Raw genomic sequence first — 27,293 nt, 5'->3', positions numbered from 1 at the left:
TTCGTAAAATGTGGTGGTCAGAATAGCTTCACCGCTCTGATCTTCCTCAGTCTTGCAATGGCTGCAGGGAATCCCATTCTAAAATAACAACTACCAAATGATGGTTGCAAATAAAGATATCAGACACTTGACTGGGGGGTGGGGGGTGAACCGCTACAACAGTGGTACCAGAGCTACAATTTCAACATTCTGGGAACTGAATTAAACTGAAGACAGTAGACAGCACTAAATCAGGTTGCAATGGGAATGGTAAGAGCATAGATTCACTGCATAAATTGGGAAAAATAACATATCCAGACTGTGACTGTTGCACACTTAGACAGTCTGTCCAGTATCTTTGCAGAGAATGTTCTTTGTGCTCTTATAAAGGAAACTGAAGTGACTTTCTGGAGGCATCTACATCAATCTAAAAAAGATTGAACATTTTGAAATTGGCATATAATTTCTTTTATGCCTATACTGCTTGTGAGAATTGTAAATCCTTATATATCTTTCTGAAATTTTTGTATTATGTCAGAGCCAACTAGTGCATGGATGGGTTAGCTGTTGTAGGTCATGCCAATGGCATTTTCTGCCATCTTGGCAACTGTTATTCATGGAAAATTTTCATCTGTGGTGGCTTCACCTCAGTATGTAATCATATTACGTAGGTTTCCAGAATTCAGCAGCTAAATGAGTAGCTGGTACTGCTGAATGGTGACGGGAGTGGCTACAGAGTGTAGAGCAGTAACCTTGTCTAGAGTGTGTCAATGGGCTTTAGCCCACATGTTAACTCGAATGGCTCTAAGCACTGTGGGACTTAACATCTGAGGTGATCAGTCCCCTAGACTTAGAACTACTTAAACCTAACTAACCTAAGGAGATCACACCCATCCATGCCCGAGGCAGGATTTGCACCTGCAACCGTAGCAGCAGCACGGTTCCATACTGAAACGCCTAGAACCGCTCGGCCACAGTGGCTGGCCCACATGTTGGCAATAATCATCTGAAGTTGCTGGCATGAGTGCAGCTGTTGTTATGGTTGATGTTTGGTGGTGTAGTACTCATCAAGAACTTGCCTTCTTCCTCTGCAGTAATGTAAAGTGCGTCCGTGGCATCCACAGTGAAAATACACACGCATGTTGTCATATGTCCTCCAAATGTCTGCTCTGCTGCAGGGCATTATACAGGGTGTGGAAGAAAAATGTGCTGTTTTAATTAATCTCTGAAAGTGGAATGGTATTATTAGGAACATCGAATGTTCGTAATATGTTTCAGGTAGGTACACAATTTGCCGTGATGGGGTGACTGTGAGTGTGCTATGGCAGTGAATGTCTTTTACGAAAACAGTGACTCTGTTGCTGCTGCTAGATGGGAATACTTTTATCATTTCAACCTTGGACAGAATGATCCTGTACCATTGGCACATGCGATCACATCATGGGTGAAAAACTAAGAGACAACAGGAAGTGCACTTAAGCTGAAATCATCAGGAATACCCAGAAGTTGTCACTCACAGGACTGAATAGAGAAGGTGCAGAATGCTATAACCAACAGTCCAAAGTGTTCTTTGAGACAAATTGTGGCAGTAATGAGAACGTTCAGTTGTAGTGTGCACAGATTTTTATAAAATGATTTAAGATTGTGACAGTACAAGACACAGGTTGTGGAATAGTTAAATGAAAGTGATTATGAAAAATGAATGACTCTGTTGAACACTGACTAAAATTAGAAACAGTGATGATGGCTTCTTAAATTTATTTGGATGAGTAAGAGGCACATTCTCATGTTAATGGTTATGTCAATAAACAAAACTGCCATTGCTGGTGTGAGGATAATCCTTGCAAACACCATCAGTGCCCTTTACACAGCCAGAAAGTCACAGTGTGATGGGCTGTCTCTTCAGTGTGCATTATCAGCACTTTCTTTTTTGAGAACAAACATGGATGAGCAACTGCAGTCACATCACTGCAATATGCTGCCACTGATGACATTTTCATCCCATCTGAACTTGAACATTTTCTTGCAAACAATGTTGGCTTCAGAAATGTTTGAGCTAAATCTCTTCTGTTCAAATTTCAATGGCAGCAGTGCACAGAGTGTTTGGTGACCTCCGTCAATTCAAGGGATGAGTACATTTTATGTCCAGCAAATCTCCTGACTTACCAATTTGTGGTTACTTCCTTTGGGGGGTTCCTGAAACACGTGGTGTATGCTAGGTGTCTACACACAATTGTGGCAATGAAAAACACAATTTGTGCAGAAGTCAGGGCTATTCACGTGTGGGTGCCTGAACGTACCATGAACAATGTATATTACAAATTGTCTGAGTGTCATCTTAACAATGATGGCCACCTACAAGACATCGTTGTTGAAACATGAACAGTACATCAAATCAGCAATACGGAAGGAGTTTGTTGTAATGACTGAAAATCATTTACAGAATAATCCTTGGCTTTTCTATATCGAAATTGGCCTGTTTTTCTGTCACTCCTTTTACTTGGTAGAAGAGTTGGTTGTACTTGCATTGGTCAGTTGTCTAGGTTGTTGTTAGACAGCTGCAGCATAAGTCTGAGTTGCCAAGACCTTTCTCCGTGCCAGGTTTTTTCACCTGGTGGCAGAAACTGCTGCCAAAGATTGACAAACCTCCTCTTCAACAACTTGTATTTTCTCCTGATGTATGGGGTTGACATTAATGACTAATAGCATTCTATAGCAGCCAGGATTGCCAGATTAAGTAAGCAACAGAGAGTCTGTTGTATACTTAATCTGGCAATCCTGGCTGCTATAAAATGCTATTTCAGAATGCTGTTTCTCTCTCACTACCTGGCATATTAAAGAGGCATGGTCTTGGTTGCCTTACACAACTGCTGCAGGGACTACATTTAGAAGCCTGTCATGCTTGTTTTGTCTAGCTCTTTTCCGTTCCACTTACTCGATGTGCTGGGACCACATGATGAATTCTTCTGTTGTTGTGACATCTTATATCATTTCTTCTGTGATCATTTCATCAAGTGTGGGATTCTACCGGCTTCTGTCATATTAGGAATCACAATGTGGCATAGGGCCAAGACATTTTGTAGGCATGACTGTGTTATTTCCCCATGTGGGTTTTCATCATTAATCATTCCAGAAAATGCTTGGTGTCAATATAAGTTCATGTAATATATTTTTATTGGTCTTTATGTGCTCAGTTTAAGTCAAGTGACAGGTTATATCACACAAAACTATAAATTTTGAATTTTCACATTAGTGACTAAAAACCAGTTAGATGAGGGTCAACTGAAGATGGAAACTTTTGGCGATGGCAAAATATACAAGAGGTTCAAATGGTTCAAATGGCTCTGAGCACTATGGGACTCAACCGCTGTGGTAATCAGTCCCCTAGAACTTAGAACTACTTAAACCTAACTAACCTAAGGATATCACACACATCCATGCCCGAGGCAGGATTCGAACCTGTGACCATAGCTATACAAGAGGACAGGGGAAAAGCTTTTCTAAGGAAATATACATGAGGTAGATCTCAGACTAAACCAGAAGCATATAAAGTTGTGATCCTGTGCCAAGTGCAGTAAGAACTGTGTGAACCCTGTGTTGGAAAGGGAAAGTAAAAAGACTTCCAGTGTGTGTGAAGTACTGTGAGTCCACTGCTACGCAGCCGTACTGCCCTGACTGGCCTGTGGCAAAAAGTTGTTGGGCTACCAAAGCCCAGTGAGAGTATGTTAGGCTGATGCCAATGGAGAAGCTGTGAGCTGTTTGCTCTGTTCAATATACATTCTGAAAATCTGAAAAAAATTTGTGTTCTGAGAACGAGCTTTCAGAAAGTATATGTCATGATTTTGTTCATATGACTGCATTATGCAGCCCCCATCACATAGTGAGGGGGTGTGCCCACTTCATGTGCATGCACACTGTTTACCATAATATTCATCTTTTGGATTTGCAGCTCTTGTATTTTATCTATGTTTGCAGTTAAAATTATTGGACATGAGTTCCATCTTTTATGCAAAACACTGTTTTTTCTTGTTGTTCATTACAAACAGAAACAGACAATGCATTAGATTTTCTGCATCTCACCATATGAAAAACAAACACCACCCATAAATTCATAATATTCAGGAAACCAACAACCATGCATACCACCATTTACAATCTATTGAACCACCTGGTGACACATAAGCAAGGAAGCTTCAGATTCATGCTCCACAGATTGAACAGAACACCCATAAGCAAGCAGAATTACACACAGGAGCTAAACACAAAACAACAAATAGCAATAAAAATGGTTATGAGACCCAAATGATAGAGAAATTAAACCTACAAATTTGAAAAAGGAAAAGGAACAAGTGCACCACACACCTCATGAAACCTTACACCACACAGCACACAAACAATGTAAGACACAACTGTACAACAACATACCACACATGAAATGGCACATACTCTCCTACAATAACAAAATTTTCCACAGAACAGCCAACACATTGCAGAAACAGGGACTTCAAATAGGACACAGGTCAGAGAAGATAAGGAATACTTGAATTATCATGCAACACTTGCCAATTAGTACTTAGAGCACCACAGGGCCCTAAAACATAACAGCACATGTAGCATGTTTGCTGAACACCTAATATCCCTTAACCATCCACCCAACTACAATAGCAACAGATTTCAAAATACTGGAATCCAGCCTCATCCTTGATAAAAAACTAAAAGCAGAAGAAAACTACCACATACAGAAGGCAATAGTAGAAGGCAAACAAGTTTTAAATGAATACACTAAACTCTGGAAGGGCACATGATTTAACATTTCAAAGGAACTTTATGGAAAAGGCAATACAAACAGTATGCACACACACACAAACACACCCACACACCCACCCACCCACCCACCCACCCACACACACACACACACACACACACACACATACACACACACACACACACATAACAAAGCCCCACTTGGGAACAAATGAATACTGACATGTTTAGGACACACAACAACATTATTTACACTGCATTTTGCAAAGCAAGAAGGAATTTGTTAAACTAAAATTATACAAAGTAGAAACCAAAACTATACAGAGTCCATCTAATATGTGTGTGCAGAATCTCAGAATGTGAAGGAAGTATGCACATGCAAAGCATTTTGCCACACTAAAATCACATTTTAAAAATCAAGGGAAGTATTAATTTGCTGATAAAATTCTCATGTAGATTGTTTTTTTTTTTTTTTTTTTTTTTTTTTTTTTTTTTTTTTTTTTTTTTTTTTTTTTTTTGCAGATGACAAGCTGTAGGGGCAAGACACCACACAGATGGTCCTGCAAAACCGTATAATTTAATATCAAGGAAAGAACAAAAATGAACGAAAACTATCTTTAGGTGTCATTTTGTTAGATCAGTTACAACCTAAAATATATTCACTTTTTCAATAAACAAAACCCACTGATGATGGCACAGGGTTGGCAAAACATGTCTGAGTAACAAGAAAAAACAGTGTTTTGCATAAAAGATGGGACCTTTATCCAATAATGTTTACCATAAATAACTTCATAATATCTGTGAGCAAAATGGTACAATGGTGTAGGCAGTAGTCTCACATTTTAGGGTAGTATGGTCAAAACACCATCTGATCATCCAGATTTTGGTTTACTGTGGCTTATATGAGCATGGGCTTTCAAGGCTGGATAAGATTATTCTGAGAATTCTTATTGAAATAAGTGTGGCTGAACTATGTTAACCTAGATCAACATTGGAATATTCTCATAAACTCCACACTGGATTTCCTTCCCCTCCATGTTCAGTTCAGGTCTCACACCGTATCTCCAGTTATCTTAGCATTGATGGGTAATTAAACTCTACCTTTCTCAGAATGTGCTTGTACTACTGCTAATTTCCCCTCATGGGAAATCATGAGAAATAAATATGTGCAGAAGTTTACTGCAAAATAAGGAAGAAAGAGTGACAGTTACTGTTTCATCATAATGTATGTACTTAGAAGTGGAGCACTAGATGAGAAGTGTGTGGAAGTTCATCCATGGATTTATTTGAGAAACCACAATATTTAAATCATTATAGGTAGATTGAGATTTGCATCCTGCTCTTCCAAAATATAATTCCAGTGTGTTAATCATTGTGCCACTTTGCTTTTAATAGTTTGTTATGGCCTTCACAGTCAATATGAAAAGATTTACAAATAAACCACATACTTTCCTTTGTTCAATCAGTCCTCGTGCTATAGAACGTACGGAATTCCTGTGTTAGTAGATCTGCAAAGGTTATTCCTGTGTTAATAGAGCCACTTTTTCTAAACTCATGCTACTCTTCATTCAGTTTTAAAAACTGATATTCTGTTTATAGACCGATAGTTATCAGGATCTTTTTTGTCTATATAATCATTAAGAATGTTTTACTATGCTTCCGTCATTATCCTCCCTCCACTACAAAATTTGTGAGACTCTATAATTCCCTCACCAACTGGTCACCATCTGACCATCTTGGCATAAGATTCCTATGGTTTGCTAAATTTGCTTCAGACAAAGAACGAAGATTAAGGTTTGTCTCATGATTGACAAGGTGATTAGAGATGGACGTGTGAGACATTTGCCAGGTTCTTCACAGGTATTGGTATTTCTAATGAACTTAATACAAATTACACTTGTAACTTTAACCATCCTTTCACTTAAGAATAATTCGTAAATACAGTAGGAGGTATAATGCTTAATTTCTGTTTTATGTTAGAAGATATTGTGTTGTTAGAAATATTACTTGTACTTTCTTCCCTTTGAATGATTATGATCAGTAAATGTTTCCATTACTTCTGTGTAATGGTTGGGTTCATTTGAGTGTCTTCTTTCTAGATTAAAATTCTCTTTGTATCAAGACATGCTAATACAAACAAAGTGTAGTTACTGTTAGTAACAGAACTGTTGCAACTGAAAGTACTTCTTAATCGTTAGTTAGTTGCCACAGTCAGGCCCAGTGTACCATGTGCTTCCTTGAGAGTACAGCTCCAGCTGTGTCTGTACACTGCTCTTTTGTTGCAATTCATCCAGCATTTCTACTTCCTATAGATCTTTCAAAACATAATCCATCCATCAGATCTTCCCACTGGTTTGATGTCAATTATTTTGGTACTTATCACTATGTTTGGCCATGAGCATTCAGGAATACAAACAGTGTGACCTGCCTGTTGTAAATATATTAATGTCATTACATCTACAGTGTGGCAATAGCCTTGCCGCAGTGGATACCCCGGTTCCCGTGAGATCACCGAAGTTAAGCGCTGTTGGGCATGGTCGGCACTCGGATGGGTGTCCATCCAGGCTGCCATGCGCTGGTGCCATTTTTCGAGGTGCCCTCAGTCTCGTGATGGCAATTGAGGAGCTACTCAACTGAATAGTAGTGGCTTTGGTCAAGAATACAATCATCACGACCGGGAGAGCGGTGTGCTGACCCCACGCCCCTCCTATCCGCATCCTCTACTGAGGATGACACAGCGGTCGTATGGTCCTGGTAGCCCTCTCGTGGCCTGAAGACGGAGTACATCTACAGTGTATGGCTTATTGTACATAGTACAGTGTTCAAAATTTTGATTCTCAACTTTTTGTATCAACAAAGGGCCCGGAGATGATATGAACGATTTTTTCCCCCCCTAGACGTGTCAAGAAACACTGACAATGACCGGGAGAGCGGTGAGCTGACGATATGCCCCTCCATACCACATCCTATGACACCTTTGGCAGTGGGTGACATGGTGGTCAGTTGGGTACAATTGGGCCATCTGGGACCAGAACACAGATTATCCCCACCAGACACCAATACCCTCATGTCCAGGTGATATTGTGAGTTACTTAAGGTAGTGCAACCATACCGAAAAAATAGTTAGATGAGTGTTTTATAGATGTTTATCTTAAAATTTTAGGAGCCTCAGTCTTGAAGATAGGATGAAGGCCAGCTTGCCTGTATCTTGTTTGACATGGCTGGAAAAATATCTCTCCAAATACAGTGTGCATATATTTGAATTATTGAACGTATGGGTTTGGTCCATCTGCAATCCAGAGCCGTGGAAGTGATCGCTGATTTCCATTTTGGCTTCTTTTTAGTCTTAAAAATTGTGTTTTGTCTGTTGATGTGGAGTCCTAACTCACTTGTTTCAGATTCCAGTGCCTCAACCATTTGTCGTAGTTCTTCCTTGAAGTTAGACAATAATATTATGTCATCAGCATATCCAAGCCACTTGGTGCTCTAATTTTCAATTTGTATTCCTCTGAGTTTGTTAAATGTTACGTCTCTCATAATCTCCCTGAAGCAAGTTTGAATAGTAATGGTGAAAGACTGCCACTGTGTTGGAATTTGGTTTTGATCTTGAAAGTGTGTGTCATCTTACTCATAATTTTTATTCTTCCTGAAGTGTCAACAAAGCATGCTTTCCATTCTTAGTGGAAGCTATCATATACTTTCTTTAAGTAAACAAAGTCATATGAAATTCCTGGCTAAACTCCCATCTTTTCTCCATAATTTTCGGTAAAACAAAGATCTGACCAAAATTATACTTTTATTCTCCTGTAAGTTTGCCTTGATCTAAAAGGCAGTTTGAAAATATTGCCACAAGTTGTGGTGTGTGAATTACAGTGTAGTGGTTAGTGTCACTGGCTTGCATGCTGCAAGTCACCAGTTCAAAGCTCATCACCAGAAATTTTTGGTATTCAGTATTTATCATATTGGAAGGTTCTTGACAAATCTTATGTTTGTAATGTGTGAGTGTTCTGCGGTATTTGATGTTTGTGTAAATACCAGCATTCTTGAATGTTAAATGTTTGTATAGATAGCTGAATTTTCCATCCAGGAGGTCATTTTTATTGTAGCTCTAGCTTGGTGTCAGTAGCAAACATAATCTCAGTTCTTAAGTGTTTGACCTGGTGATATGGCTGAAAGACTAGACTGTCTCACCAAATGCAATAGGTGGGATGACATGATATGTTTAGCAAATGTATACTTTTACTTGGATGGCACAGGCCAGCATTTGTTCATGAGCAATGAAAGAAAGATCAATAATTGGATCAAATTCCAGGCTAAACTCAAGAAAAAATATGAGGACACTCACCAGCAAGTCCACTTAGCAGAAGAAAAATTGAACAGAGCCCAGTGTCATACATACAAAATGTGCTGGTCCCTTGCAACACTGTGAATCCAGATTTGGCAGAAGCTGACAAAATTTCCATTTGATGAAAGGAGTTGCAGAAGAAGTGTACATATGAAGCCCATGAGGTAAAGGATGTGACAACAACAGAACGCTTCATCAATTGGTGCCAACACATTGAGGGAATGCAAAGCAAATAATTGGAGAAAAGAGATATGAACAACTCTAGAAAGTGGTTCTTATGGCATTAATGAAAAACTACTATAAACTTGCTTCTCTCACACACTTGCTTGTAAGAGAAGAGATAGAACATTTTATGGGACCCAAGACTGCCAGACCAAGTACACAAGAGTTAGTGACAATTAACATTGGCCCCATAAGTAAGGAGGTAATAGAGAATGTTGAATTAGAGGTGTATTTATCTTTGGCATCAATCTCTACCACTAGTCAAATACAACATGAAGAATGGACTAAGCCAAATTGGACTTATGATATAGCTGTCAAACAACAAGCCAGCATCTTGTCAACACAGGTACAACCAACTCAAGTATCGAGAAAAACTCCCTGCAGAAGGACAACACACTAGTGAATTTTCGCTGTGGGTGCCCTGGACCAACTACTACACTATCAGACATAAATCATCACAACTGTCGTATTCATGCCAGTCAGATTCAGAAAATTACAGTCGATCTCTTCTGACCTAAAGCTCATTGTTGTAAACTGGATGAGGTCACTTCCCAACAAGCTGTAGTTATTCCCCATCACTATATAGTTATTCCCCACCGCTATACAGAGGTAATAGCCACTTGTGCAGCTGCTGACTTTAGTAAATATTAAGTGGGCTATCATTTATGCAGGTGATGCTGCCACAAATGAAAATCCTCCATGGACAACAGTTTCCAAGATGAATGGAACTGTCATTGACGGCTTACCCATCCATACACGAGTCAACTCAGGCCTTTTTTTAAAATTAATGTCAAATGCTTATTGTTGCTAGCTAATGAAGAGTATGTTCCATGATATGAAAATGAAGATGCTGAAGGTCTAAGATGGGAAGTTCATCCAGCCAACAGGAATACATGTTGCAAGAATAACTGTTGGTGACAAATGCAGCACTTTGAATTTGTCATTTTAAGAGAATGTAGTTACAATGTTAATCCCAGATGCTGTTGCTCACAGACATCACAGGAAATCATAGAATGTGGATGATCAGAACAACAGATTCCAACAAATATGGATTTCTGTGGGTCACTGTGTGCCATTGAAGATGTAGTTATCCCACCATTGTCTTGGAGGCAAGTTCCACTTGTCAATTAAGATACATAGTTGAACTATGAAATTTTGTTAATTGCAAAAAGCTACACAAGCTCACAAAAGAAATCTACATGCCAGCAATGATCATAAGTGTTGTGGGTGCTCAAGCAGTAGTGTCATCAGTGAAGAAACATGCTTTGCTAAGCTACAGACAAGGCATAGGAGGAAGCTGCTGTTGAACTACCAATATGGTCTGGCCTGCTCAAGTAACAAGGTTGGCAAGTAAAAGCTGTTCTTTGTCAGTTTTCAGATGCTTTTAAATCTGGAGTGGTGAAAAGACACACCAAGCAGTTCATGATAAAACACTTTATCAATATTGAGCATAATCCACCAATTAGCCAGAGATCATACAGATGTCACTCGGTGACATCCTTCAGAGAATTGTTGGTCCTATTTGGTGATCCTTTTGGAGAAGAAGCAAGGCACATGTTATTTCTGCATTGACTACCACTGATTGAACAAAATCATGAAGAAAGATGTCTATACGTTCCGTACATTGATGACACCCTGGACTGCTTGGAAGGAGCAAAGTACATCTCAACTATGGACATGCAGACAGGCTACCACAAGTCAAGGTTGATGAGGCTGGCCAGGAAAATATTCCCTTCATAACTACTCATGGGTGCTGTGAGTTTAAAGTTATGCCATGTGGACTATGTAACTCTCCAGCCACCTTTGACTGTATGATAGACCACCTCCTTCAACATCTTAAATGGACTATTTATCTTTGCTATCTGCACCATACTGTTATTTTTTTAAGATACTTGAAGGACACGTGAGCCAACTGAGAACTGTTTTATAGTATGTTCATAATGCAGATCTCAACCTGAATCTGACCAAAAAAAAATATGCAGCTGTGTCACACAAGAAATAATCTTAGGGCACCTAGTGAACACTTATGGAGTCTGTCCTGACCCAGAGAAAATAAGAGTAGTCACTGATTTTCTGATTTGTGAGCATGGTAGTGATGTTTCTCAGAATGTGCTTGTACTACTGCTGATTCAAAAAAGGGCTTCTATATAAGGCACATCCCTCACAAGAACTACTGCAAAGAGATGCTAAATTTTCCTAGAATTAGGTCCAAGAAAGATCTACCCTTGTCCTTAAGGAGGCCCTAACATTTTCTCAATTTCCCAGCACTGTATGACGAGAATGCTGAGGCAGAACTTCACACTGACATTAGTAGTTTTGGGACAGGAGCAGTTCTAGTACAAACTGAGGAAGATGCTGAAAAGGTGAAAGCCTGTGTTTCCATATCACTGTCCAAGGATCAGAAGACCTACTCCACAATCAAGAAATACACCATTCTCTATACTGGATGACCAGCCTGAAGGGCCCATTCTGGTCAACTGGGAAGATGGTGACTAAGGTTTCAGGAGTATAATGTCACAGTGATTTACAAGAAAAGATGCAAACACCAGGATGCTGACTGCCTTTTGAGGAATCCTTAGGCAGAATACAGCAGCATGGACAAAATCACAGTCATTGCTGCAGTAAAAGACATTGCTGCTGAACACTGTAAAATCCTTGAAGAATGAAGGCCAACCAAAGAAGGATTCCATTTAATAGACATAACTTTGTATAAGAGGAACTATAAGTATCTGGTACCAACTGCAGCACCATTTCATCAAACTGAAAGCAACCTGTTGTGGAGGATCCTCAAGTCAACAAAACAGGAATCAGTGGATAACATTTCACACTGACTACTCCACTTCATATGCTGTCACGAAAGCTGTGCTGGCTCCAGAAACTCCAGAAATTGCAACACCATGTGATGTATGATTGTGGAAAAGTTTTCCATTTGAGACTAGTATAAGAGATAATTTCATGTTTTGGCATCACCTTCCTGGATGACTGGTCTTGCAGAATGCTTTAATAAGACATTGGCAGATATACTCTGGATGTTCGCTTATGTCGAGCAGAGAGGTTGGGATACAATACTGCCTGTCATGACATTCATATACAACACAATGGAGAAAGACACTACAGGATCCAATTCTTTCTGCACCACGCTCATGGGGCCTAAGTGACAATGGATACGCTGTTTCTGTTTTTGCTGAACAGAACTCAGGAGGACTAAATGGATCAGCTCAGCACTGGGACCAAAGATGCAAGGCATCTGGATGGCTTACCAACCATGGATGCCCAGGAGAAAGAGCAAAAGCACTACAGTGCCAAACATTGGCCAGCGAGATACAACTAAGGGGACATGGTATGAAATTTTACATCTTTGGAAAGTGGGGCTACCAGAAAACCTACTAAAGTGCTACTTTGGGATATACCATATTCTTCATTGTATGTCAGATGCCACATATTAAGTTGAGCATCATGACCCTTCATCAGGAAGACAGATAGATCCCTTATCATTTAGCTACAAAATAGCAGGTCAGCAACTGGAAGCAGTTAATTCCATAAATTATCTGGGAGTATGCATTAGGAGTGATTTAAAATGGAATGATCATATAAAGGTGATCGTCGATAAAGCAGATGCCAGACTGAGATTCATTGGAAGAATCCTAAGGAAATGCAATCCAAAAACAAAGGAAGTAGGTTACAGTACACTTGTTCGCCCACTGCTTGAATACTGCTCAGCAGTGTGGGATCTGCACCAGATAGGGTTGATAGAAGAGATAGAGAAGATGCAATGGAGAGCAGCGCGCTTTGTTACAGGATCATTTAGTAATTGCGCAAGCATTAGGGAGATGATAGATAAACTCCAGTGGAAGACTCTGCAGGAGAGACGCTCAGTAGCTCGGTATGGGCTTTTGTTAAAGTTTCGAGAACATACCTTCACCGAAGAGTCAAGCACTATATTGCTCCCTCCTACGTATATCTCGCGAAGAGACCATGAGGATAAAATCAGAGAGATTAGAGCCCACACAGAAGCATACCGACAATCCTGCTTTCCACGAACAATACGAGACTGGAATAGAAGGGAGAACCGATAGAGGTACTCAGGGTACCCTCCGCCACACACCGTCAGGTGGCTTGCGGAGTATGGATGTAGATGTAGATGTAGAAGACAAAAGCACAGAGAATCGTCCACATTCTCTGTATGAAGCCCTACTCCATTCCAGAGGTGCAGATTGACAGTGGGAGGTTCCGGGAAATTGAAGACCCACATGGCGATCATGTAGCTTTGATGGGAGGGGCTACCTTCATTGTCTATTATAGTGAAGAGCATATAACAACATTACAAGAGTGCAAGGAACTGCCTGGGCTGCCATGTAGAGGGCCACTGACAAGATCTAGATCCAGAGTGGTGTAATTTGCTCCAGTGATACCTTCTGAAACTGTGGGCTGCTGTTGCTGCAGGAAAAGGAGCAGTGTAGCAAGCTGTGGCCCGTGCAATGCTGCGTAGTGCTTAATGTCATAGTCTCCCATGCTGCGAGTCATCATTTGAAACTTGTTCAACATAAATTATTTGTTTTTTAGTTTTTATCATTTTGGGAAGGTTCTTGAATTATATTATGTATTTTCTGGAATATTCAGTGTTTGTATGAATGCCACATTCTGGAATATTCGATGTTTGTATAAATAGCTGCACTCTCAATCTAGTCAGTCAGCTCTGTTTCTGCTTACATTAGATCCATAATAATAATAGTGTTTTCAGTTCTAAGTGTTGTACTTTACTGATGACTGCCTTTGAATTTGGACTTCATTGTTGTTTTGACGTGATAAAATTTTATAACAAATATTGAGCAGGTAAAGTAGTCTCCCATTCAAATCTCCCAGTGTGGATTATTGAGAAAGATATCATCATTAGGAGAAACAAAACTGATGTTCTACAGATTGGAATGTGATATGTTTTTCCTGAATTTGGCAGGTACATTAGAAAATTTAAAAAGGGAAGTGTACCAGTTGAAGTTATGTACAGTGAAGTTCAGCAGTGGGAGGAACAGGACTTGTGATCAGGTGACTACTAAATATTGAGTTATAGATTATAAATACAAAGTTAAACAGGAGTAGTGAAGGAGTGGATTGGATAATGACTAAGAAAATAGGAATGGTGCTGCAATTGGTACCAGATACTTATAGTTCCTCTTATACAATGTTATGTTTATTAAATTGAATCCTTCTTTGGTTGGCCCTCATTCTTCAAGGCTTCTACAGTGTTCAGCAGCAATGTCTTTTACAGCAGCAACAATGATTGTGATTTTGTTCCTGCTGCTGCGTTCTGCCAAAGGATTCCTCAAAAGGCAGTCAACATCCTTGTGTTTGCATCTTTTTTTGTAAATCACTGTGACATTATACTCCTGAAACTTTAGTCATCATCTCCCCAGTTGACCAGAATGGGTCCTTCAGGCTAGTGATCCAGTATAGAGAATTGTGTAAAAGTTTTCCATTTGAGACTAGTATTAGTATGTGGGCAAGCTACAGTGAACAGGATAGTGAATGCATTATTGCAGCCATGATAGACAAAAAACACATGCACACCACAGTAGCACTAGTTTATACACCAAATAGCTCTGCAGATGATGAACAGATTGAAGAAGTGCATGAAGAGATCAAAGAAATCATTCACATAATTCAAGAAGGTGAAAATTTAATTGTGATGGGTGACTGGAATTCAAAGAACGAGAAGGAAGAATAGTAGGTGAACATGGACTGGGGGAAACAAATGAAAGGGGAACCTGTGTGATAGAATTTTGCACACAGCATAATTTAATTATTTCTAACTCTGGGTTTAAGAATCATAAAAGGAGGTTGTGTATGTGAAAGAGTTGAAAAATGCTTATATGATGGTAATACAGAGATTTCAGTACCAGATTTTAAATTATAAAACATTTCCAGAGCAGATGTGGACTCTTGACCACAATTTATTGGTCATGAACTGTAGATTAAAACTGAATAAATTGCAGAAGGGTGGGAAATTAACAAGTTGAGACATGATAAGGTGAAAGAACCAGAGGCTGTTGAGAGTTTCAGAGGGACCATTAGGCAACAGCTGACTAGACCAGGGTAAAGGAATACCGGTAGAAGACAATGGGTAATTTTGAGAGATGAAACAGTGGAGGCAGTGGAGGATCAAATGGGTAAAAAGACAATGCCTAGTAGAAACCCTTGGATAACAGAATAAATATTGAATTTTGTTGATTAAATGATGAAATATAAAAATGCAGCAAATGAAGCAGGTGAACGGAAATACAAATGCCTAAATGAGATCAACAGGAAGTGTAAATGACTAAGTAGTGATGGCCCGAGGACAAATGTAGGGATTTGGAAGAAGATTTCACTAGGGGTAAGTTGGGTACTGCCTACAGGTAAATTAAAAAAGCCTCCACCTACATCTACATCTATGCCCTGCAAACAACCATGAAGTGTATAGCAGAGGGTACGTCATATTACACCTGTTATTTGGCTTTCTTCCCATTCCATTCATGTATGGAGTGCAGGAAGCATGAGTGTTTGAATGCCTGTGTGTATGCTGTAATTATTCTAATCTTGTCCTCACACTCCCTTTGTGAGCAATACTTAAAGCAAGTTGCCAATCTTTCCACTATTTAGAAATCTTATAAAGACATGACAGAACATTTATCCAAAATAATATAATTGGCTAGATAAAAAATTACTAACCGAGTGGTGGCACAACAAGCACACGGAAGACGTTTATAATTTACCAAGCTTTTGGAGCCTTTTTCAGGTGGAAAGGTGAAGGGCAAGGAAGAGGGGTGAATGGAAAGAACAGGAGAGGTCTAGGAAAAGGGGTAGATTTTGGGAAAGTCACCCAGAACTGTGGGTCAGGGGAAACTTACTAGATGGGCCGAAAGGAGTCCATACCAGATTCTATACTGAAGAATGGAATAATCTCAATTCCAAAGAAAGCAGATTCTGACAGGTCCAAATATTATAAAACTACCAGTTTAATAAGTCATGGCTGCAGAATAATATCATGAATTCTTTACAGAAGAATGGAAAACCTGGCAGAAGCTGACCTTGGGGAAGATTAGGTTGGATTCTGGGAAAATCTAGGAACACATGAGGCAATACTGACCCTACAACTTCTCTTAGAAGATAGGTTAAGAAAAGGCAAACCTATGTTTATAGCATTTGTACACTTAGAGAAAGCTTTTGACCTTGTTGAATGGAATACTCTATTTGAAATTATGAAGGTAGTTGGGGTAAAACAGAGTCAGTGGAGGGAAATTTGCAACTTGTACACAAACCAGATGGCAGCTATAAAAGCTGAGGGGCCTGAAAAGGAAGCAGTGGTTGAGAAGCTAGTGAGACAAGGTTTTTGTCTATCCCTGGTGTTATTCAATCCATACATTAAGCAAACAGTAACGAAAACGAAAGAAAAATTTGCTGTAGGAATTAAACTTCAAGGAGAAGAAATAAAAACTTTGAGGTTTGTTGATGACATTGTAATTCTGTCAGACAGCAAAGGACTTGGAAGAGCAGTTGAACTGAATGGACAGCATCTTGAAAGGGGCACACAAGATGAACAAAAGCAAGATAAGAATAATTAAATATAGTCTAATTAAATCATATGGTGCTGAAGGAATTAGATTAGGAAATGAGACACTAAAAGCAATAGACGACTTTTAATATTTGGCAGCAAACTTGCTGATGATAGCTGAAGCAGAGTGGATATAAAATGTTGAATGGTAAGGGAAAGAACAGCATTTCTGAAAAAGATAAATTCATTCACATCGAGTATAGATTTAAGTGTTAGGAAGTTTTTCCTGAAGGTATCTATCTAGAGTGTAGCTATGTATGGAAGTGAAACATGTGTGATAAACAGTTTAGACAGGAAGAGAACAGAGGCTTTTGAAACCTGGTGCAGCAGAAGAATGCTGAAGATAAATGGGTAGATGGCATAATTAATGAAGAGGTACAGAATAGAATTGGGAAGACAGGAAATTTATGGCACAATGTGACTAAAGGAAGGTATCAGTTTATAGGACACATGGAGACATGTACGGGTCACGAGTTTAGTTGGGGGGGGGGGGGGGGCAGAAATAATAGAGAGAGACCAAGAATGAATACATTAAGCAGATTCATAAGGATGTAGGTTGCAGTAGTTATCCAGAGATAAAGAAGCTTGCACAAGATAGAGTAGCATGGAGAGCTGCATCAAACCATTATTTGGACTGCAGATGACAATAACAACATGCATTTATTGTAAGTACCAACATTATACAACTTCTCCTTCAGCAAGCTATCTGATTATCAAGATTTGAGGATTGAAGACACTTACTAGCTCCAGGGCAAGTAAAAGTAATCACCATAAAAGGCCATTTTCCTTAAACGGTGAGAAAAATGCTGTAAACTGAGAACATGTAGATCAACATTCTGAACTATTGTGTTTCAAATTTCATGAAAATAAAGCCAGCTTGATAGAGGATGAGCATGTTAGCACACATTAGACAACCTTACTTACACAAAAATGAACCTTAACTCTGCTTTGGGGTATATGTAATAACTTGAAACCTCACGACACATTAAAACTGTGCACTACAAAGTTTCAAATGAGGACACGTTCCACATTTGGGAAAAATCCACTAGGCTGTGGCTAAGTCATTTTTCTGTACTACCCTTTCTTCCATGAGTGCCAGTAAGTAGAGGAACTTATGTGAAGTTTGGAAGATAGAAGATAAGATACTGGTGGAAGTAAAGCTGTGAGGGCAGGTCACTATTCATGCTTGGATAGCTCAGTCAGTAGAACACTTGGCCATGAAAAGGAAAGGTCCTAGGTTTGAGTACCAGTTTGGTTGTTGTTGTGGTCTTCAGTCCAGAGACCGGTATGATGCAGCTCTCCATGCTGCTCTATCCTGTGCAAGCTTCTTCATATCCCAGTACCTACTGCAACCGAAATCCTTCTGAATCCGCTTAGTGTATTCATCTCTTGGTCTCTCTCTACGATTTTTACCCTCCTCGTTGCCCTCCAGCAACTAAACTGATGATCCCTTGGTGCCTCAGAACATGCCCTACTAACCGGTCCCTTCTTCTAGTCAAGGTGTGCCACAAATTTCTCTTCTATGTAATTCTATTCAATACCTCCTCATTAGTTATGTGATCTACCCATCTGATCTTCAGCATTCTTCTGTAGCATCACATTTCAAAAGCTACTATACTCTTCTTGTCCAGACTATTTATTGTCCATGTTTCACTTCCATACATGGCCACACTCCATACAAATACTTTCAGAAATGACTTCCTGACACTTAAATCTATACTTGATGTTAACAAATTTCTCTTCTTCAGAAACGCTTTCCTTGCCATTGCCAGTCTACATTTTATATCCTCCATACTTCGACCATCATCAGTTATTTTGCTCCCCAAATAGAAAATCTCATTTACTACTTGAGGCGTCTCATTTCCTTATGTAATACCCTCAGCATCACCTGGTTTAATTCGACTACATCCCATTATCCTGGCTTTGCTTTTCTTGATGTTCATATTACATCCTCCTTTCAAGACACAGTCCATTCCATTCAACTGCTCTTCCAGGTCCTTTGCTGTCTCTGACAGAATTACAATGTCATCGGCGAACCTCAAAGTTTTTATTTCTTCTCCATGAATTTTAATTCCTACTCTAAATTTTTCTTTTGTTTCCTTTACTGCTTGCTCAATATACAGATTGAATAACATTGGGCATAGGCTACAACCCTGTTTCACTCCATTCCCAACCACTGCTTCCCTTTCATGCCCCTCGACTCTTATAACTGCCATCTGGTTTCTGTACAAATTGTAAATAGCCTTTTGCTCCCTGTATTTTACCCCTGACAGCTTCAGAATTTGAAAGAGAGTATTCCAGTAAACATTGTCAAAAGCTTTCTCTAAGTCTACAAATGATAAAAACGTAGGTTTGCCTTTCCTTAATCTATTTTCTAAGTTACGTTGTAGGGTCAGTATTGCCTCATGTGTTCCAATATTTCTACGGAATCCAAACTGATCTTCCCCAAGGTCGGCTTCTACCAGTTTTTCCATTCGTCTGTAAAGTATTCATGTTAGTATTTTTCAGCCGTGGCTTATTAAACTGATAGTTCGGTAATTTTCACATCTGTGAACACCTGCTTTCTTTGGGATCGGAATTATACTATTCTTCTTGAATACTGAGGGTATTTCACTTGTCTCATACAGTTTGCTCACCAGATGGTAGAGTTTCGTCAGGACTGGCTCTCCTAAGGCTGTGAGTAGTTCTAATGGAATGTTGTCTATTCCCGGGGCCTTGTTTCAACTTAGATGTTTCAGTGCACTATCAAACTCTTCATGCAGTATATTTCCCATTTCATCTTCATCTACATCCTCTTCCATTTCTATAACATTGCCCTCAAGTACATTGCCCTTGTATAGACCCTCTATGTACTCCTTCCACCTTTCTGCTTTCCCTTCTGTGCTTAGAACTGGGTTGCCATATGAGCTCTTGATATTCATATAAGTGGTTCTCTTTTTTCCAAAAGTCTCTTTAATTTTTCTGTAGGCAATATCTATCTATCTTACCCCTAGTGAGATATGCCTGTACATCCTTACATTTGTCCTCTGGCCATCCCTGCATAACCATTTTGCACTTCCTGTCGATCTCATTTTTGAGACATTTGTATTCCTTTTTGCCTGCTTCATTTACTGCGTTTTTATATTTTCTCCTTTCATCAATTAAATTCAATATATCTTCTGTTACTCAAGGATTTCTACTAGCCCTTGTCTTTTTACCTACTTGATTTTCTGCTGCCTTCACTATTTCATTCCTCAAAGCTACCCATTCTTCTTCTGTTGTATTTCTTTCCTCCATTCCTGCCAATCGATCCCTATTGCTCTCCCTGAAACTCTCTACAACCTCAGGTTCTGTCAGTTTATCCAGATTCTATCTCCTTAAATTCCCATCTTTTTGCAGTTTCTTCAGTTTTAATCTAGAGTTCATAACCAATAGATTGTGGTCAGAGTTCACATCTGCCCCTGGAAATGTATTACAATTTAAAACCTGGTTCCTAAATCTCTGTCTTACCATTATATAATCTAAGTGAAACCTTCAAGTATCTCCAGGCCTCTTCCATGTATACAAACTTCTTTTATGATTCTTGAACCAAGTGTGAGCTATGATTAAGTTATGCTGTGTGCTAAATTCTACAAGGCAGCTTCCTCTTCCATGTCTTACCCCCATTCCATATTCACCTACTACATTTCCTTCTCTTCCTTTTCCTACTACTGAATTCCAATCGCCCATAACTACTAAATTTTCATCTCCATTCACTATCTGAATAATTTCTTTTATCTCATCATACATTTCATCAATCCCTTTGTCAACTTCAGAGCTAGTTGGCATATAAACTTGTACTACTGTGTTAGGTGTGGGCTTCATGTCTATCTTGGACACAATAATGCATTCAGTATGCTGTTTGTAGTAGGTTATCCGCACTCCTATTTTTTTATTCATTATTATACCTTCTCCTGCATTACCCCTATTTGATTTTGTATTTATAACCCTGTATTCACCTGACTAGAAGTCTTGTTCCGCCTGCCACCAAACTTCATTAATTTTAACCTATCCATTTCCCTTTTTAAATTTTCTGACCTACCTACCCGATTAAGGGATCTGACATTCCACACTTCGGACCATAGAACACATTTTCTTTTTCCTGATAATGGTGTCCTGAGGAGTCCCTACCTGGAGATCCAAATGGGGAACTATTTTATCTCCGGAATATTTTACCCAAGATTACACCATCATCATTTAACCATATTAACCATACAGTAAAGCTGCATGCCTTTGGGAAAAATTACGGTTGTAATTTCCCCTTGCTTTCAGCCGTTTGCAGTACCAGGACAGAAAGGCCGTTTTGGTTAATGTTACAAGGCCAGATAAGTCAATCATCCAGACTGTTGCCCCTGTAACTACTAAAAAGGATACTGCCCATCTTCAGGAACCACACATAGGTCTGGTCTCTAAACAGATACCCCTCTGTTGTGGTTGCACCTACGGTGTGGCTATCTGTATCGCTGAGGCACACAAGCATCCCCACCAATGGCAAGGTCCATGGTTCAGTTGGGGACCAGTTTGGTATACAGCTTTATTCTGCCAGGAAGTTTCAGAATTTTCAGTGCCTGATTATTCGTTCTGAAACAAAATTGCTTTATTGAGTGAGGAGAGAGAAGATCAGTGGAAATAACAGCACACTACTTGCTCAGTTACATTTAGACAAGGTAACCACATTTAGTATTTAGAAATCTGGTGATAGTTAATTGTCAGGACAATATACAAATTAATTTTTGTAAGAGGTGGTTGTCTTTTGTTAATAATCTGTACTTTGAGTTTTCCTCATTCATGAAGGTTCTTGTTCTTGGTGGGAATTACAGAACAGATGAAACATATGATGTCATGAATCACACGTAACTAGTATCACCTGCTGAGGCATTGGTTTCACTCTGCAGAAATATCACATTCATGAAGATTGTCACATTTGCTTTTGAAATTCATATAATTTATTGCATAAATTTAGTTCTGCACGCATTTTATTGTTTTTCCACTCAAGGTTCACAGCCTTTATTCTCAAAAGCAATGCTACATATGACTTCCTTTAGTACTATTAGGGTGCATTTATATGTGTGAACTTTTTGGATAATCATCTTACAGTCTTCGCACACACAAGAACATGATGGGCGTCCAGCACATTTTTTGCTAATGGGTAGAAATGAGTTTGAGAGACAATTTCCAAATCATTGGATTGAACGAGGAGATGTGTCGTGGCCGGCTCACTCGACAGACTTGACACCTCTGGATTTTTTCTTGTGGGGATTCATAAAAGACATTGTTTATAAAGATGTTCCAGCTATACCTGAAGATATACAAGAGAGAATTGACAGAGCATGTGCTTCGATAAATGCCAAAGTGATAAGGAATACCACTTAATCCCTGATAAGAAGATTGCAGCACTGCACTGATACCAGTGGTCATAACTTTGAACACCGTCTGTAAATGTACGTTCATGCCACCTTTCTGACCTTCGTTGACCTCCAAAAACCTTACTGTTACACATCATTGGATTCGTCTCTATAGCTTCTATCAGAAAATGAGTACCAAACTATAGCACCCCATTAAAATTTAAAAAAAAAAAATAAAAAATAAAAATGAAGTTAACCTTCATATCTCTTGACATGACCCCACATAACAACAAGAAACAAAGGTCATATTATGGCCCTTGTCCCATTCGACATTTGTCCCACAAACATTTCAGCTACTACCACACTTTCAGAGTTATTCTATGTGGCAATAGTTAGTGAAGGAGTGTATTTATATATGAAATTGTTCAGATAGTTAAAGGAGATGAAAATTAATTATGATGGAGTACTGCAATTCAATAGTAGGAAAAGGAAGAGAAGGAAAAACCATAGGTGAATATGGAATGGGGAAAAGGAATGAAAGAGGATGCGAGCTGGTAGAATGTTCCACAGAGCATAATTTAATTATATCTAACACTTAGTTCAAGATAAGGTAAGGTCTTATGGGACCAAACTACTGAGGTCATCGGTCACTTGGTTTAGGAAAGATAAAAGAAGGTTGTATGGGTGGAAGAGACCTGTAGGCACTGGAGGTTTCAGATTGATTATGTAATGGTAGGACAAAAATTTAGTAACCAGATTTTAAATTTTAAGACATTTCCAGGGGCAGAAGTGGACTCTGACCACAATTTATTGGTTGTGAACTGTAGATTAAAACTGAAGAAATTGCAAATAGGTAGGAAATTAAAGAGATGGGACCTGGATAAGCTGAAAGAACCAGAGGTTGTTGAGAGTTTCAGATGGGGCAAAAGGCAACAGATGACTAAATCAGGGGAAAGGAATACAGCAGACGACAAATGGGTAACTTTAAGAGATGAAATAGTGAAGGCAGCAGGGATAAAAAGACAAGGACTAGTGGAAATCCTTGGATAACATGAGACATTGAACTTGATTGATGACGGGAGAAAACTTAAAAATTCAACAAATGAAGCAGGTGGAAGGGAATACAAAGGTTTAAAAATGAGATTAAAAGGAAGTGCAAAATGGTTAAGCAGAAATGGCTGGATGACAAATGGAAGGATTTAGAAGGTATTTCACTCGAGGAAACTTAGATACCACCTGCAGGAAAAGAGAAGCAGTTGTATGATATCAAGAGCTCAGATGAAAAACCAGTCTTAAAGAAAGACGGAAAAACTGAAAGGTGGAAGGAGTATATAGAGGGTGTACACAAGGGAGATAAAATTGAAGACAATGTTATAGAGAGGGGGAATGGACATACATGAAGACGAGATGAAAGATATGATACTGTGAGAAGAATTTGACAGTGCTCTGAAAGATCTAAGTCAAAACAAGGCCCCAGGGGCAGATGATATTTTGTCGGAATTACTGATAGTCTTGGGAGAGCCAACCATGACAAAAATCTTCCACCTCATGTGCGAGATGTATGAGACAGGTGAAATACCCTCAGACTCTTAGGAGAATGTGGTAATTCCAATTCCAAAATTGGAAAAACTGGTATCAGTTTGGATTCCAGATACATGCACGAACAGGCAATGCAATACTGACCCAACAATTTATCTTAGAAGGTAGGTTACGGAAAGACAAACCTATGTTTATAGCATTTGTAGACTTAGGGAAAGCTTTTGACAATATTGATTGTAACACTCTCTTTGAAATTCTGAAGGTAGGAGGGGTAAAATACAGGGAGTAAAGGACTATTGATGACTTGTACAGAAACTAGATGACAGTTATAAGATTCAAGGGGCATGAAAGAAAGGAGTTGTTGAGAAGGGAGCAAGACAGGGTTGTAGCCTGTCCCCAATGTTATTCAATCTGTACATTGAACAAGCAGTAAAGGAAGCTAAAGAAAAATCCGGAGTAGGAATTAAAGTTAAGGGAGAAGAAATAAAAACTATGAGGTTTGCCGATGACATTGTAATTCTGTCAGAGACAACAAAGGACTTGGAAGAGCACTTGAATGGAATGTACAGTGCCTTCAAAGGAGGAAATAAGATGAACATAGACAAAAACAAAACAAGGATAAGGAAACAAAGGTGAATTAAATCTGATGATGCTAAGAGAATTAGATTAGGAAATGAGACACTTAAAGTAGTAAATGAGTTTTGTTTTTTGACAGCAAAATAACTGATGATGCCCAAAGTAGAGAGGATATAAAATGTAGACTAGCAAAGGCAAGAAAAGCATTTCTGAAGAAGAAACATTTGTTAATATCGAATATACATTTAAGTGCCAGGAAGCCTTTTCTGAAGATATTTGTCTGGATTGTAACCATGTATGGAAGTGAAACATGGATATAAACAATTCAGGCAAAAAGGAAAAAAAGCTTTCAAAATGTGGGACTAGAGAAGACAGTTGAAGATTAGATGGGTAGATTATGTAACTGATGAGGGTGTACTGAATAAATTTGGAGAGACAAGAAATTTGTGGCACAACTTGACCAGGAGAAGGGATTGGTTGATAGGACACATTCTGAGACACCAAGGGGTCACCAGTTTAGTATTGGAAACTAATAGAGGGAGACCAAGAGATTAATGCAGTAACCAGACTGAGAATGATGTAGCTATTCAGAGATGAAGAGGCTCACACAGGATGGTAGAGCAGGATGGAGAACTGTATCAAACCAGTCTCTGGACTGAAGACCACAACAATAGCAACATCAATTAAATGTATGTACTTGTAAAATACAGTTCTGTAAGCCATATACTAAACAAATTCCACTTTGTAGGTGGTGGAATTGACCCACCAAAAACAGGGAAATTCATGATAATCCACCGCAAATACTGTGTGTTTCTCGTCAGAAATGTGAATTAGAGTTGAAAAAGTCTTATGCTGAGTAGTTTATGGAGAATAAAAGGGAACTAATAAATTAGTTTTTAATTCTACTTTGCTCTGTCTATGCAAGGGTATTTACAAAGAAATGAGAGCACAATGCTAAGAATTGCCAAATTATAAATATTTCCTCATGCTTGACAAGAATATTTATTTTATAAGACAGATGAAACATTTTTTTTTACATTGCATCTGAAATCTAGATAGCTTCTGTAACATATACTGTCATTGTGAGTAGATCAATTAATATTTATAAATATTGGATTTATCAGTAGACACCATAATTTACATTTGTTGAACTTTTAGATACCACAGATCTCATCAGGAAGAGCGTCAGAAAGCAGAGCCAAGCAATTCATCCCAGTATAGTGCTCCTCTTAATCTTCAGAAGAAGCAACTGTCTGTCTCACTAAGAAAAAGTAAGAAACAGAAATTTCACTCTCCTCTTTTGTTTATGTAACATATGCCATATCTTAGTGTAAAAAATATGATACAGTACATGTTTTATAATTTTATATACTCTCACCCTTCTTATTGCATTTGCAAGAGCGCCTGGCGAAAAGAAAATCCACTACAGCAAAAACTGGACAATTCAGTGGGGATATCAGGCTCTTCAACAAACAAAATGATGGTCCAGCAGTGGTGTCATTGCAGTCAAATGCTTGGAATACAGTACCAAACATTTCTTCAAACATTTTTGTAAGTTAACATTTTTGCAGTTTTTTTATTATATGCTGATATCACACAATTTCCTTAATCTTTACCTGTGATCATCAAACTGTATGAAAGTAAGATCTCTGCTTAATATAAAGCTGACATGTTGAGATGCAGACAAGCACAACAAAAAGTCTGTTACTACTATATGAAAAGACTGTTGGAATTCCAACATGGAGTTTCCATTGTATAAAAGTAAGATCTGCTTGTTGTGTTTGAAAATGAGTCAAAGGTTTTGATCTAAATCATGCAGAGAAGCTATTAAGATTTATTTTTGAATCCTTATTTTGTTTTTAATGTAACTTCTCAAATAGTGTTACTGATGAAAACTAAAGCCAAAATATATTCAAGTGATAATTTGCTATATGAAGTGAAAATGTAAATGCTATCACTCTCTTTTGGATGCTTGAAATGCTATTTGTCACAGAGAAATATGCACATAAGCCAAAACATAATGACCACCACCCACCGCAATGCTGGTTTCGGACTGATGTCATTGCTGGCATGTGACAAGGTAAAAAAAAAAGTATGTAAGCAGAGCAGACATGGATGGGGGATTACCCTAGTGAAGATATGGGCTGCAAATGGGGAAATCTGCTGAGATAACCGAATCTGACAAAGGGCAGATTATTATTAAGCAGAGCCTGTGAAGGAGTATCTCTGCCGGCTGTGGTGGCCAAGCAGTTCTGGCGGTTCATTCCAGATCTGCGTGACTGCTACGGTCACAGGTTCAAATCCTGCCTCCGGCATGGATGTGTGTGATGTCCTTAGGTTGGTTAGATTTAAGTAGCTATAAGTTCTAGGGGACTGATGACCTCAGATGTTAAGTCCCATACTGCTCAGAGACATTTGGACCATTTTTGGAGTAGCCTATCTCTTAAATGGTGAAGCTGGTCAAACTGTCACATGCTACTGTTGTGAGTATCTGTGGAAAGAGGCAGGACGACAGTGAAACCACCACTAGGCACTAAATGGTTGGATATCCATGACGATTTACAGAACATGGGGTTAGGAGGCTTGTCTGCTCTGCAGAGTAGGTCAGATGGTGATATGTGACATCTATAGCTCAAAAGCACAATGCTGGTGCACACACAAGTGTTTTACAACACAACATTCATCATACATTGTTGAACATGGAGCTCTGCAGCAGACCGCCACTACATGTTCCCATGTTGACCCAATGACATCATCAATTACAATTGCAGTGGGAATGGGACCAACAGGATTCGACCATTGATAATGGAAACGTGTTGGATCTTTGGGTGAATCATGTATTTGCTACACTAGGTGGATGATCATCTCCACAAGCACCATCATTGAGCTGAATGGTGGCTCAAAATGTACAGCATGC

General features: G+C 39.0%; 1 protein-coding gene across 1 annotated transcript in view; it reads left to right on the top strand.

The window, feature by feature from the left end:
* LOC126336333 (uncharacterized) overlaps positions 1–27,293 on the top strand; it is a 257,872-nt gene that overhangs the window by 51,359 nt on the left and 179,220 nt on the right. Inside the window, exons 4-5 of the mRNA XM_049999896.1 lie at positions 25,535–25,647; positions 25,776–25,927. Coding sequence (XP_049855853.1) covers positions 25,535–25,647; positions 25,776–25,927 — 265 coding nt within the window. The remainder of the gene's footprint in view (positions 1–25,534; positions 25,648–25,775; positions 25,928–27,293) is intronic.

Source organism: Schistocerca gregaria, chromosome 2 (assembly GCF_023897955.1).
Source record: "Schistocerca gregaria isolate iqSchGreg1 chromosome 2, iqSchGreg1.2, whole genome shotgun sequence".
NCBI classification, from domain to species: Eukaryota; Metazoa; Arthropoda; class Insecta; order Orthoptera; family Acrididae; genus Schistocerca; species Schistocerca gregaria.
This window is presented reverse-complemented; position numbering and strand designations above follow the sequence as displayed.